This window comes from Equus caballus, chromosome 5 (genome assembly GCF_041296265.1).
Source record: "Equus caballus isolate H_3958 breed thoroughbred chromosome 5, TB-T2T, whole genome shotgun sequence".
In the NCBI taxonomy this organism is placed as follows: domain Eukaryota; kingdom Metazoa; phylum Chordata; class Mammalia; order Perissodactyla; family Equidae; genus Equus; species Equus caballus.
The window spans coordinates 1609218-1623233 of NC_091688.1; the positions used below are offsets into that span (position 1 = coordinate 1609218).

The 14016-nt window shown below is 43.7% G+C and overlaps 2 protein-coding genes across 5 annotated transcripts in view; both read right to left on the reverse strand.

Annotated features, from left to right (window-relative positions):
* TMEM81 (transmembrane protein 81) lies at positions 1-1139 on the reverse strand. The gene has a single exon (XM_005609589.4). The coding sequence runs from the start codon at positions 992-994 to the stop codon at positions 143-145; it is 852 nt and encodes a 283-aa protein (XP_005609646.2). The 5' UTR covers positions 995-1139; the 3' UTR covers positions 1-142.
* Positions 1140-2463: 1324 nt separating this feature from the next.
* RBBP5 (RB binding protein 5, histone lysine methyltransferase complex subunit) overlaps positions 2464-14016 on the reverse strand; it is a 35935-nt gene continuing 24382 nt past the window's right edge. For 2 of the 4 annotated variants that reach the window (XM_001489607.6, XM_070266542.1), the window contains 5 exons: positions 13149-13266; positions 11797-11866; positions 10994-11223; positions 10088-10165; positions 2464-4526 (listed from right to left, as the gene is read on the reverse strand). In XM_001489607.6, coding sequence (XP_001489657.2) covers positions 4498-4526; positions 10088-10165; positions 10994-11223; positions 11797-11866; positions 13149-13266 — 525 coding nt within the window. In that variant the 3' untranslated portion in view covers positions 2464-4497. Of the gene's footprint in view, positions 4527-9973; positions 10166-10993; positions 11224-11796; positions 11867-13148; positions 13267-14016 lie in introns of all 4 variants that reach the window. The other 2 variants (XM_003364926.5, XM_023640388.2) reach the window with 1 other exon arrangement.

Here is a 14016-nt window from a genome sequence, read left to right on the forward strand (position 1 = left end):
TCTGGGACACTAGGTTTGAGATTATTGGCCACAGCAGCCATGATGTTGCCCCTCTCCACATCCCCCACTCCCTCTTTTGGCAGTGGATGCCCTCCCTCTTAGCTGATCCACAATCAGGCAGTCAGAACACTCCCCTGAAAAGCTAGCTTGGCTTCCTAAGCAGTCCATCCAGCTTCCTGGGCAGCCAGCCCTTCGGATGCAAAGCTGGTAGGGTCTTAAGGCTGACACGGCTGTAACTCACCCTCAGCCCACGGCACAAGACAATGCTCACCAGCATACCAGCAGCCACTCCAGCGGCAATTCCGATTCCCAAGGCTACAGCCACCTTCCTTTTCCACAGTGGGCGGTGAGGCCTGGAACAGCTGTCCAGGTTCACTTCCAGGCCCTCGTCTACTAACTTCTGATCCTCAGTAAGGGACTGATGGAAATTCAGATTCACCAAGTTAGGAGGAAGGACCCTCAGCCCAAAATAGAGCCTCTTGACAAGCCTCAAGTTCTTCACCAGCTGCACATCGCACCGGTAAGTCCCGGAGTCACGCTCCTGCGCAGGCTCAAACTTCACAAAGTGAGAGCTGGCCCGGAAGGGTCTGAAGACCTCATCGTCAGTGGAGATGATCCCCCGAGCAAGTCTCCAGGTGAACCGGAAAGCTTCCTGCCCAACCTCCAGGATGTCTGAACTCAGACAGCTCAGCTCAAATTCCTCCCCTCTGAGAGCGGTGAAATGGAGCATTCCACAGATCCAGTTGGTCAGACACTCCAAGCGCTGAGATTTACACTTCCTTCTCACTCCATCAGGGCCCACCTCACACACAGTCTCCTCCTTATAGCCAAGGCCACAGGTGACAGTACAGGCGGTGGCATTGACGATAACTTTCCCCACAGCTTCTTGCAGTTTCTCAGGGATGGCCAGTGTTTTAGGCAAAGTCACCGCCAAAGGCAGGCAGAAGGCCAACACCAGGCTCCCAAGGATGAAACTAGTGGCCAAAATCTTCATGTCGCAGTATGCATCTCACCATCCCAGCTAGCACCCCAAGGTATTCCAGTTGAATCCTTTACGATATCGTAACTTAATTCCTTTGATGTGAGATATCCTTCAAAGTCAAAAGATATGTTGTCTGCACTGTCAGTAAAACAGTGGCACTTATAAAAGTCCAGTCCTTATTAACAGGTGAGGCCACAAGGCAGGGAGAAAAGCCACAATGTTGCTCCTTTACTATCTCTGCTTGTTAATGACCCCCTTACCAGTCATTATGCTTTCACATCCTTTAAATGAGTATTTAAATCCACCTCTTGGGAAGACAAAGATGAAAGACTTCAGAAGCAGAAGCCAATGTCCAAATCACCTCAAACGCAGAGCAAAGCTATCCCCTTTCTCACCCTTTCCCCTCCCCTCCAAACTGTGGGATCTAAATTAAAAGGTTTCAAAATATCAGTTAAATCTGACCAAATAATAAATCAAATACTGAGCCTAAAAAAGAGGATTAACTTGAATTATTATTAACTTTAAATGCTCCTAAACCGTCTATAAAAAGGATTAAGAATTCTGGACTGGGAAGGCAAGTGACTTACCCTTCCTGAATTTCTATTTCCTCCTTTGTAAATTAAGATCTCCTTGCCTATTTCAGGAAGGTCACTTTGAGCATCAAATGATAAACTGTACATGAAAACACTTTGTAAACTGTGCAACACTGTAAGGAATTTTAAAGAGAAATGAAAATTCAGGAAGATAACAGCCCAGAACCCTTTTAGAATGCGAATGTTTATCAGCAAGACAGGCGATATAAACACAGCTCCTCTCCCCCAGCCAGGCACTCCTCCTCCCCGGGGACACTCCCTGCTTCTCAGCCTACTCCCTTCACCCTACAGAACAGAGGAGCTCATTATTCACTTGGCCAAGGTTGCTGGGAAACTGCTATGATGTCAAAGACAGATTCTCAGGCACGTAACGAAAAAGATTAATAAGCACTCAGGTTTGGTGATGATTAAAGTCAAAGACAACTTTATGAAACATCTTATTCTTTAGGAGACAATGAATATTCAATGGACTTCAAAGCTATTTAATCTAGGGAGGAAAAAGGCTGATAAAGAGGAATTTAACTGCACTTAAACTTTAAGAAAGATCCTTGCAAAGCAGGAGCCCCCTCGCATGCGTCCCTCTGACCTCCAGGAGGCCTCCCACACCGCGGCTCCAGAGCAGGTGCTCCCCCTTACACTGAGCTGGACAGAGGTCGTTCCTAGATGATCTTTTGATTTAACACCAACTTTTTGTCTGAATCGTTTATTTACAATCTGTCTGGAGGCAGAAACCTGGACTACCACCGCTACCTTTCCCAGCTCTGTATCTCCACACAGAAAGAAGATCGGTCATCAACACAGTAAGTGCATTTTTCCATCACACACGGCAAAGTGGCTGGTGAGTTTTAGAAGTGACCAGTGGCTACAAACAAACATCTACACCTGTCCTTTAATAAACATCCAATTTTATTTACAAAGCATTAAAGCTTCAGCAAGAAGTACCCAAGGCTAAGTCTCGTCTCGTACAAAACTAGAGAACATTAAAAAACAAAACAGTGTGGGGGGAGGGGACCACAAAGGGAAGAAAAGAATATGCATATATTGTACAAATCAAGAAAATCAAAATGAAATAGACAGAAGGTTTTAGGAGCTGAAAAAAATTCCCAAAATATAAATAATTATTAGGAGCTGCTGCCAGAGACAATCTGACAGGGCTGAAGGTGACTTTCTCTGCAGCCAGTTGAGGAGGTGGACACAGTATAAACATCCACGCGCACAGAGAGAACACAAGCTCCTGTGCACATGGAAATAAGGCAGAGACCTTCTGTATCACACAGTCTGCACGCTACGGCAGCGCACAGCCCAGAGAGAAATGGAATGGAAATGACGTCTGCAAAACAAAACGAGGTCTCGGGAGAGACCTGACAATTTTTACCACTGGTCTGATGTAAAACATGAAATAAAATTCACACGATGAGCGTTTGAAGAAAAAACAGGCGCATCTAAAAATATAGACATTTTGCAACAGACTCAGGGAGAGCTCTTAATTACTTTAATTACTGAATATTTTGATTCTAGAAGATGGAATGGGAGAAAGAGGCTCTTACCGATGCATTCTACTTTGATTTCTATCCTAAAATCCAAAAGGTAATCAATGTCTCTGGCTACCCGTAGGAACATCCACAGCTGATAAGAGATTCCACGATAAGCAGTGTTTAAACTCTCCTTGGAAAATACTGTGAAAATGGCGATCCCAATTAAGCACTTCTGATCAGCTGAAGGCTCTGCTCAGAGCCGAGGGAACCCTCGCCACACCTGGCTCTTTACTCTGCACTTTCAGAGAATTTCAAACACCTAATGTCCACATCCATCCAATCTGCTACTTTTTATATAAAGAAGAGCAAAAGCAAAAAGTAAAAATTAAAATTTTTTTAAAAGCTAAGCAACCTTTCACAGAAAGGAAGTGACTGAAAATACGTCGGAAGGGAAAGGAGCACGGAGACAAGAAGGGGAGAATGCAATGACTGACGGAAGGACAGAAAGCCACAGCAGTGATAAAAAATTTTTCCCTTGATCTTTGATTTCAACTGCATTGTTGCTGCTCTGACCCTGGACGGTTTCCTTTAGTCCTTGCTTCGACTCCCCAACCCAGTGAAAAGGCAGCTCGTCAGGAGACATCTTGGCTCGCGTCCACCTCTGGAAGCCAGCACAGGTAAAGCAAGATCAACTACTGATGATTCTTTGCTGGAGATAGATGGAACGAGCCATCTTCAAAAACCATGATCAAGGAGAACGAACCAACCCGCTGGCGGGAAACATGCACTGAAAGGAAAACAAACACCCTGACCTCTCCCAGCCCAGCTTCTTGAGCAAAAGTCAGCATGTGAAGAAAAGTGGACCTTTCTTATCTTTCCTCCCTTTCTGAAAACTTGAAATCTTTCAAGCACTTTCTTTTCTGCTCATCCTTTCTACACAAAGCGGAAATATAGGAGGTATCGGGTGAGATGATAAGTTTAAAAGTGGGAGAAAGAATAGGCAACAGCAGTTTTTCTGGACACCAGTAGCAGAATTTCAGATAAGAACAAGTCACTCAAGGACATGCACTGAGGGTGGAAGGCAAACAGGAGACAGGAAATGACAGGTCAAAATGATGCAGGGTACAATAAAATTAGATGAGCAAAACAGGTATCTTTTCTCCAGCAATGTAAGTATTAAACTTTCAATGAGTCAAAACTCCCATGTGGCATCTTCACAAATCCTTGTTCCTGAGAGCCTGTTTGGACTTATGCTTGAAAGGGAAGGGACGTATACTCTTCTTCCATAATTCACTTCTTCATTCAAACATAAAATTCACTCTTTCCACCTCCTGGGTGGGAAGCAGAGGCCTTTGTTTTAAATTAAAGTCAATCTCAAATGACTGACCACAGTGTCCAGAGGCCACATGATGGCAAAGTAGGGAAGAACGAAGAGCTTCAAGGATCTTCATAACAGTTCTGAGATTGCTCCCCCTGCTAAAGAGATGAGACACAAAAACATTTCTTTCAGCATCAACTGAGACCAGTTACTTCCAAAATGAAATATGCTGGGTGCGGGATGGGGCAGTCCACATACATGGAACCCCCCCATGTAAGTCCGACCCAGCTCCAACGCCCAGTTACTCTTCACTTCCAGAAGCAACAAAAAATCCAAATCCCAAACCCCCACCCCAATACTTTTCTCAGTACTGCCCCAAAGGGGAAAAAAGCTGCTAACCATTCTCCAAGGTATTAACAAACAATGCTTTACAATCCAACAAGTGCAGTAAGGAAAGGAGAGGAATTCTACGGTGCTACATCTTTCATCTATTAGACTAAGTAGTCACTAAATGATTAACCCTCTTCCAAGCACCCCTGTTCCTTAAGTGACATCTTCATCACCTTAGAATCCCAAATACGGTGAAATGTTAATGAAAACTACTGGCAGCATTTCTATGCGCCAACAACTGATCAATAAATAAAAATCCTAAACAGGAAAATCAAATGAACACTTCCCTGATTATTCCATAGAAGTTGTTCAACCTCTGAGGGACATCCTTAAATGGGAAACTGTGAAATATTAACCAGGAAGTATAAAAAGAGAAGAAGATGAAGAAAATCCTCCCACATTCATCTGGAATGGGGAAGAACATGCCCACTTGAAGGTAAAATGGATAAACAATAATTGCCCAAGTCTGAAAGAAAAGTGCCCATTTAGAAACTTTGCTTTTAACCTGATTTTTAAAGTAAAACTTCAAGCATAGGTGAAAACTAGCAATAAAAAAATATTCCCATTTGCCTGAGAACAGACTGAAATTACACAATACAAACTCCCTGGATACAGACTCTCCTTCAACGCTACACTGTTAAAAATCAAATTTAAACTTCATATGGTTCAGTAAGATAAAAAGCTTATTTAGCACCAATTTTTCAGATCTCTCTCCCAACATAAAATATAATAATTAACCTCCTGAGTTGATTTTTTTAAAAATCCTGAGACAGAAGAATCTACCGCACAGGACTCAATGCCACGCCTCTGCAGCCCACAGGTTAGTCACTGCTGGTCCCACAGGCACCCTGACCAACCTGGTTTAACGGTTTAAAAAGGAACACAGCACTGCCATTCTAAGCCTGAATCCTAACAGGAAAAAGTGGTTTGATCACAAATCAACAGCATTACTAATGGACACTAAGATGACTAACGAACTACATTATAGTGATTGTCTGAGGTCAGTTCACATTTCTGCTATCGTCCTCGTTCATGTGAACAGACCAAAAAGAAAAAAACAAAAGGCTTGTTGAGGCATCAGGCAACTAACCAAAACCAGAGCAAGCAACACCATGAGCAAGGTAAGAGACAGATACAGCAAGACAAGACCCCCAGGCTACTGAAAACTCTATCCCAACAAGACAGATTATTTGGTTGTGACATAAAGGAAATCTCCAGTAACGCAAAATTAAGAAAAATCCACTTCATGATGAACAGCTGGTACTAGTACCTCCCAATAGCAGCCAAGCCTAAGAAACACTGAATTACTGGTTTCAAATGTTACCTTAGCTAATAATATCACCCAAAATGAGAAAGAATATCCAACTAGCCATCTGATTTTAGCAGGAATTCTTTGAGAGACTGATGATTTTTTTTAAAAAGGAAGAAGACGGTAAAAAAAAAAAAAAAAAAAAACCCAAAAAACCCCTGACTCACTCCCAACCATTTAAAGCAAGCACAGGTTTAGTCAGTGAGGAGGAGATGGCGTGGAGCGGAGCGGGGGGCCTAGCGGCACAAGGAGGGCAGTGGTACAGCCACAAGGAGATCTGTGCAGTTGTACAGTGCCTGTCTGCCCCTAGAGGGGGCGCCTCTGCTTGCCTTAGCCTTTGCCACGGCAACAGATGCAGGTGCACACCACGCCCTTCATGCTCACCATCCCACAAGGCTTTTAGACCACGGATGTGACAGACCACAACCTTGTTACAATTGCTACTAATGATGTTTACTGCCAAGGAGCCTAGTTCTTGGGCAATCCTTGAAGCAGCCACAGGGCAGCCAGGACACTGGTGGTTCTGCTCATATCTCAAGTTTCTGTTCTGAGGACTGGTCCTCTGGAGAGTGTCTTATAAGGCAACTGAAGGGAATGTGATAATGGTGCTGACTCTGTTGATCTGGCCTTTACAAAAAGTCCCTAGCTCAGGGTTACCCTCACCAAGCAATACTAATGGGCCCTCACTCCTCATGGTAGGTATGTCTTCTTTGGGTCCACTGGTGCTATTCAATACTGATGAAGTGTTTGACAGGGAAGAATTTTCCATGGCCCAATTCCATGTCGCCAGATGTTTCTGTAGTGGTCTGTGTGTCTTCCCACCCTCCCTTGGAATGCACAGTCTCCTGCTGCAACGTGCAACAGCACCTTTGTCAGGGCTTATCACGGCTCACTGAACAGTTCCTTCAGTAAGGGGTCAAGTGCGGATATTAACAGTTGTCATCCATCTAACTTGAGCAGTTACACAGCCTACACCTATAATCTTGCCTCCAAATAATCTGGCTTAAATGCAAAAGTGGGGCATTCGGGCGGAGGGGAGATCTACAAAGCCTTGAACCAACAAACACAACCTCAGACTGAAGTGATTTTTAAAGATGGTTCAGCCTCAGGCATTCTGGATCAGGTTTGAGTTCTTAATATCTGGTGACAAATCTACAATGACTGCATGCTGGTTTTGATTGAAAAGCAACAGCGTGTGCCAGCCAGGCTTTGCGTGTTCTGGGCCCTCCAAGGTGAACACAGTATTGGATGAAGCCCCACCATCGCCCAAAGAATCCCACACAAAAGCTCTGACACGTTGTCCTGAAACAGAGACTTCCCATGGAGATGTCTGCGATACCCAGCGTCACCACTCTCCCCCAGACATGCAGCCTTCACAAAGATCCAAGTCACACTGCAGCTAGTGGATAAAGCTGGATGCAGCCTTCTGAGGAAGTCCTGGAGCCCACCCACAATGCCCCTTTGGAGGGTTTTTAATGATCCTGCTCCTCAGCACACTCTGGAGTTTCATCTGGCCATTTCAGTTTTGGAAGTCTCCATTCAGGAGAAGGTCAAGGACCCAAGGCCAGGGAGGAAAGGAGAAAAGGGGAAGGCAAGAGCATAGATTCCATGGGGCAGGATGTACGCACACAGTCATGAGAGGCTGGTGAAATGCTTCAGTGATCTATACAGTTGTTCCGTCCGTGTGTTATAAGAAAATGTACCATCCCCTTGGCCCTGTTAGGTCAGTCTTCTCTAGGCCTTTTAAGGGTAAAGCTGTTAAGAGTTGCCTCTACTTAAGGTTGACCGACTCAAGTGCCTAATAAAAATAATGTAGAAAATAAAAACCTAGTTTGAGGTATCCTGCTATTCCAAGACACAAGTTCTAGCCTTTAATGAGGACGGTACCTAATTTACCCTTGTCGGGAAAGTGAGTGGGAATATATCCTTCCAACAGGCCCTTAATGATGGTATCCACTCTGACTAGAAGCAGCTTTGAAATGCTGACTTGTACAAATATTAAAATACATCTTCTACACATAGTTCAAAATTTCACAGCAAACTGCATTCAGTATTTTGAGACTTACTAGGGAATAAAAACGCCTATTCCTTTAGGGCTGAGTAAACCTTCCAACATTTGGATTTTGAGTCTTACTTAGCCATTTTTGAAGTGCAGCTGAGAAACACCTCTGCTGCTGTACTCTGGGCAGTAAATCTAACGGTGCTTCATGGTACCTTTAACAGAAACCTAACGTGGGAAATGCTAGAGGTACTCAGTTACTGTTAGTGACTACACCAACTGTAATTAAAAGTTGAAATCACTGTATTATAGAGAGGGAAATACTGACTTTTTAAAAACTTTAAATGGTTTATTTATAATACACTTACTATTAAAAAGCAAATGATTAATTACAGATTCTGAAGAAGCTGGGAGATAATGTCCTAGAGTACTTCAATTAATTCAATACGTTTGGGCACAGTTTAAACCACCCTGGAGTGTTTCAGCCCCTTGGGCCAGGGAAATCTACTTAAACTTTACATGGTGTTTCCTCTGTAGTGGCATCAGCTTATGCAAGACGCAGCTTACGGAAAAATCATTTTTATTTACATTACGTCAATTACTGACCTGCAATCTTTCTTGGAAATACCCATATAACTCTTCTAGGCTATGTTAAAATACATAGAGACACAGAGTCAGGTGGACTGAAGGTGGAGGAGGTAACTGATTATCAGTGGCGCACCACGAATACTGTTGCCGGTGCTTGGTGGTATAGTGTTGCACTGTGAAAAACTAAAACCTAAATCCAGTGAGTTTGAGGTGGAACACTCCAAATGGTACCGTAATTGAGTCTGTGTCAGCTTCTCTGCAGAAGAGCATTCATGTTCACAATGATTAGCTGACTTAAGGAATTCTGTTTTACATGCTAGTGCATATCATCACATTTGGATTCAAACACTTAAAATTCTAAAGCAAGGGGGAAAAAACCTGAATACAACCACTGGTATTTCATCAGTCCTGCCTCTTTGAGTCTACTGACCTAGCCACAGAAAACTGACAGCACTGTATCATTGTATTAAAGCAGTGCTTCTATATAAAACAAAACAAAAAGTTTCCAAAACCCAACAGTGTCTGAATAGAAATGGACTCTAATTTGATTATTACTTTCCAAACGAGAGACCATTTAGCCTAGATTCACAAGTATTTGACAGGAAATTGAAATTGCTCTCTATCCCTCAGTAAAAAAATCCCTCAGTCATATAAAAGTGAGGAAACAGTAAGTTTCAAGAGGCTTAGGTGTTAAAAAGCTACAAAGATACTATAGTTTGCCTTTTTGGTAATGTCCTGTTTGAAAAACAAAACAAGTTACTAGTACTTCTTAACATAACAGTACTACTAACAACTTCATTATTATGGGAGAGAGAGAGAGAGAGAGAGATGGATGTGAACAATTTGCAGACATGGAAACGACGCCACAGTTAAACAGGGGCTGTAGAAAACAAGCTTCTATTTCTGGCTATATGCCTCGCTCTTTCATTTGAAGCAAAACAAAATAAACCTAGAAGCAAATAGAGATGAAAAAGTGAATTAAACCAGTGGTTCTTACCCTTTTTGGGTCATGGATTCCTACTGGAATCTGATGAAGAGTATGGGCATGTTCCCCACAAAAATATTCACATAATATTTTGCATGTAGTATCAAGGGAATGTAGATCCCCGAAACCTACTTACAGACCCAAGGTTAAGAGCCACCAAATTAAGCCACATCTGGTTTACCCTACCCTTGGCAGCAGTTTAAAACTCAGGGAATATCTGCTACTGGGGAAAAGGAGGAAAGGAAGGAACAAGACGCTGCAGTTACGCGGAGTCAGGGGCTATACAAAGCAAGGCCATGAAGCAAGCCAGGCAGCGCTCCCAATGTGTCCTTACCTGTCAAGGGCTGGCTGAGTTCCGCCTGCACTTTACCCTTCGCTGATCCTTCCAGAGGTAAACCTCTGTCCCCTTTGTAGAGTTTCGGTTTAAATGGAGAATCTTTGTCTTTACCTTTTGATCCTTTAGGCCGGCCTGCTTGCTTCTTCTTGGATTTGCCATCCCCCTTCACACCCAGTAGTGGATGGACTTCTGTAAAAGGACAGATAGGCATGGAAAGAAATCCACACAGCACCAGACCTATCACCTCAACCAAGCACATGGCATGCCACTGATCCATAAGCAAAAAACGTTGCTCTGTGTCCCAGATCCACTAACACAGAGAGAAAAATTTGCTTTGTTAACTACTTATAAAACTATAAAATAACGATCGTTAATTGAGAAATAGTTGCTTGGCCAAAGGGCACACCTGGCCTATGTGGTTCACACCATGCCATGGCAGCTCTAAAAGGCAGCTACAAGACACACCAAGCCAGAAGAGGAAGGCACACACGCACGTGAGAACAGAAAGGGGGTGGACTTCGGAACTAGACAGCCCAGGTAAGACTTCTGACTCCACCAGGTGATTGCACAGGCTTCCAGAGTCAGACTGTGAGAGCAGGTGTGAGCCACGACTGTCCGAGTCTGACCGGGGCGCTCCCACCTGACAAAACAGCAGTGAGGGGCAGGGAGAAGGGGGCGCAAGGAGACAAGCTCCGAGGCAGATGGCAGAAGACTTAAAGGGTGTCACCTGAGGCCAAGCACCGAGGGCAGGACCTCCCCGTCAGAAAAGAGAAGTGCAAGCACCGAGGGCAGGACCTCCCCATCGGAAAAGAGGAGTGCAAGCACCAAGGGCAGAACCTCCCCGTCGGAAAAGAGAAGTGGAAGCGGAGGAAATCATCACCAAGTTGTAAAGCACTACAAAAAAGACTCAGAGGAAAATTCCTCTAAGGTAAAATTACTCCAACAAAAACCACCCGACCGTGCTGGAGAGTGAAAAGTGGTGTCTACAGGGCAACAGAGAGAAGACGCGGCTCTTACCATCATTTGGTACTCCTTGAAGTTCTATATTGGTTGTTTTGGGTTTCTTCTTAGGCGGCTGGGACCCATCTGCTGAAGCCTGCCTCCTCTTCTCTGAACTAGCCCCTTCATCCATCAAGGAGGTTTGGACTGCATCTGGTGGGGGGCCATAAGGATTTTCTTCTGGGTCTTCTACCTCAGGGGCAATGGGTAAATATAATAGAGCCTTTGAGTCTTCCAGCTCTTCATCACTATTTGGAACAGGATCAGACAAGGGATTAGAAAAAAGAGGAGACAGTTGCTTAAACCACGAATCCTTCCTCTAGGGCAGAATCACCCATATTAACCATAAGCAACAGGTTTGGATCTAGAACCTTAAGAAAGCCAAGATGAATAAAAGGAAATCAGACATGATGAACAAGATCAGTAGTAAAAATCAAACAGGGGCTAGCCCCATGACCTGCTGGTTAAGTTTGGCATGCTCTGCTTCAGCGGCCCAGGTTCAGACCCCAGGAGCAGACCTACACCACTTGACCACAGCCATGCTGTGGTGGTGACCCACATACAAAATAGAGGAAGACTGGCTCAGACGTTAGCACAGGGCAAATCCTCCTCAGCAAAAAAACAAAAATAAAAATAAATATCTAAATGAATTATTTCAGTTTCTTACGATTTTCTATCAGAGGAGATTTTCTATCAAAGGAGCTATCTCTTTGAGCTAATAACCAGACGGAAGTGAAGGGAGAGACAGGGGAAATGGGGATTCAACACCAGAGACTGAGGAGGAGGAGCATCCCAAGGTCCAGCCTCTGGCGGTGGCTCACCTGCTACAGAAGGCAGCAATAGGGTCCACACTGGTGACATCCACCTCCTCATCCTCTGCAGCATCAGCCCCTGCAGAACAGAAACAAAGCAGAGGTGTGAGAAGAAGTGGAAAACTGCTTTTTACATACAGCTTAATGATTTTCATGAACTGAAATTCAGGAGAAACAAAGGAGGAAAATCAAACAGTTCATTTCACTTAATCCTTCAACAAATATGTGCTGAATTTCCACCCTATGCTATGCACTGGGAATAGAGTGATGCCCAAGAAAACTGGGAACCATTTTTCAGTAAGACCTTCCTGGTCTAACTGGGGAGGCAGATATAAACAGATAATTTCAATTCAATACAGTCAGTGCTACAGTAAAGGTATGTGCAATGTGCTAAGGAGATGAGGAGCAGTAACACTTTCTGTGGAAGTCTGGGAAGGCTTCACAGAATATCATAATACCAATGCAGTCCAGAACATGCTGCATCCTTGGTTGTCTTCCTAAAACACACGAAGCACGTTATCTTAATATCACAAAAGCAAGGACCAGCACTTTCAAATTGGAAAGAATCAACCTCAGTCCCAACTGCCTGATTCCCGGCACCATCAAGTGGCCCAGCAGGCAGTGACCTGTGGCATCATTTACTGGATGACAGCGCCAACTGGGCATACCAAGCATTCACATACACAAATCCCTACCATGTGAAAAGCCCTGTGTTAGGCACCACGGGGATAAAAAGCCAAATCTTCCTACTCAAGGAGCTTCCTATCTGAAGTTCAGAAGACAAGAGAGGGAAATAACAATGACCACAATCATAACAGAAAATCACAGCTGAATGCTCATTATGGCCTACTTTACAGGACTCACCTCATTTACCTGTGCAAATCTATAAAGCAGGTTCTATTCTTACCCCTATGTTACAGATGAGGAAGTTCAGGTATAAAGAATAAGTATTTTGCCCAAGGTAGTGTGACTCCCAAGCCCATGCTCTTTTCCTTCATCTTACTGACAAGGGAGTCACAAGATGACACGAGCTGAGCACCTAGCATGCGAGGCACTTTGCTTGGTGCTGCACGGACACCCTCATTCAATTGTCTGCAGTTAGTCAGGAAACAGAAAGTGAAATGGTAAGCGAGTTGTGTGAGCCCTGGGAATGCCCACGTAAGCCCTTGGTCAATGCCTTACCAATAAAGACTCTCAAAACTGTCAGAACTGGGGAAGCTTAAAAAGAAAAATGGCATTTTAGACTAAGTGCTGAAACGAATTTTCAACACAAATAAAGAACGAATACTGAGTAAAACAATCATTTTCCTTTGGGAAACATCTGCAATTGGGATTGGGGAATGCTGTCTGAGAAATATTACCTGTCTGCTCAGGCTCACTCTTATCTTCATCTTCAATATCAAACTCTGATTCCCTTTCCTCATATTCTACATTTTCATCCAACTCTTTGAAGTCTGGTGCAAAGGCACTCCAATTTTCCTACACCACAAACAAAACAGACTACTCAGCCATAATGAGAAAGCAACAGTCTATAATCTAGACATCTGTGATAAAAGAGAAAGATTTGAGCATGAAGAGACCCAGAATTCTGAGATCAAATATGGCAGCTAATAAAAATTAGGTATCTACAGGTTTTACTATTTTATTTCTTATCTTAAACGTTCCAGGTTACTAACTGTAGCCCTTCCATAAATAACTGCCTCCTTTAATCTTTCTAAGATGCAATTCTGAGGCAAAATGTGAAATTTTCTTCTGAGTACCCTGATTACAAACATAACTAAAGGTGTTCAAAATAAAACCAAGATATAAAACAGAAACTAAGTGAGCTGAAAATAAGAAAAGCAAGAGAGTGGGGCCAGCCCCGTGGCCGAGTGGTTAACATTCCACATACTCTGCTTCAGCAGCCCAGGGTTTGCTTGTTTGGATCCCTGGCATGGACCTACTCCTCTCATCAGCTGTGCTGTGGAGGCCTCCCACGTACACAACAGAGGAAGACCAGCACAGATGTTAGCTCAGGGCTAATCCTCCTCAAGCCAAAAAAGAGGCAATGGATGTTAGCTCAGGGCAAATCTTCCTTACCAGGGGGAAAAAAAAAAAAAAAGAAAAAGAAAAATCTATCTCAGATAACAGAAAGCACACTAGACTTTCTCCCTGAAAAGAGAGCCTAGTAAATCAGCTTTGGACCAAGACCTTTCCATCAAAATAAAGCAAAACTAGGACCACTGAACC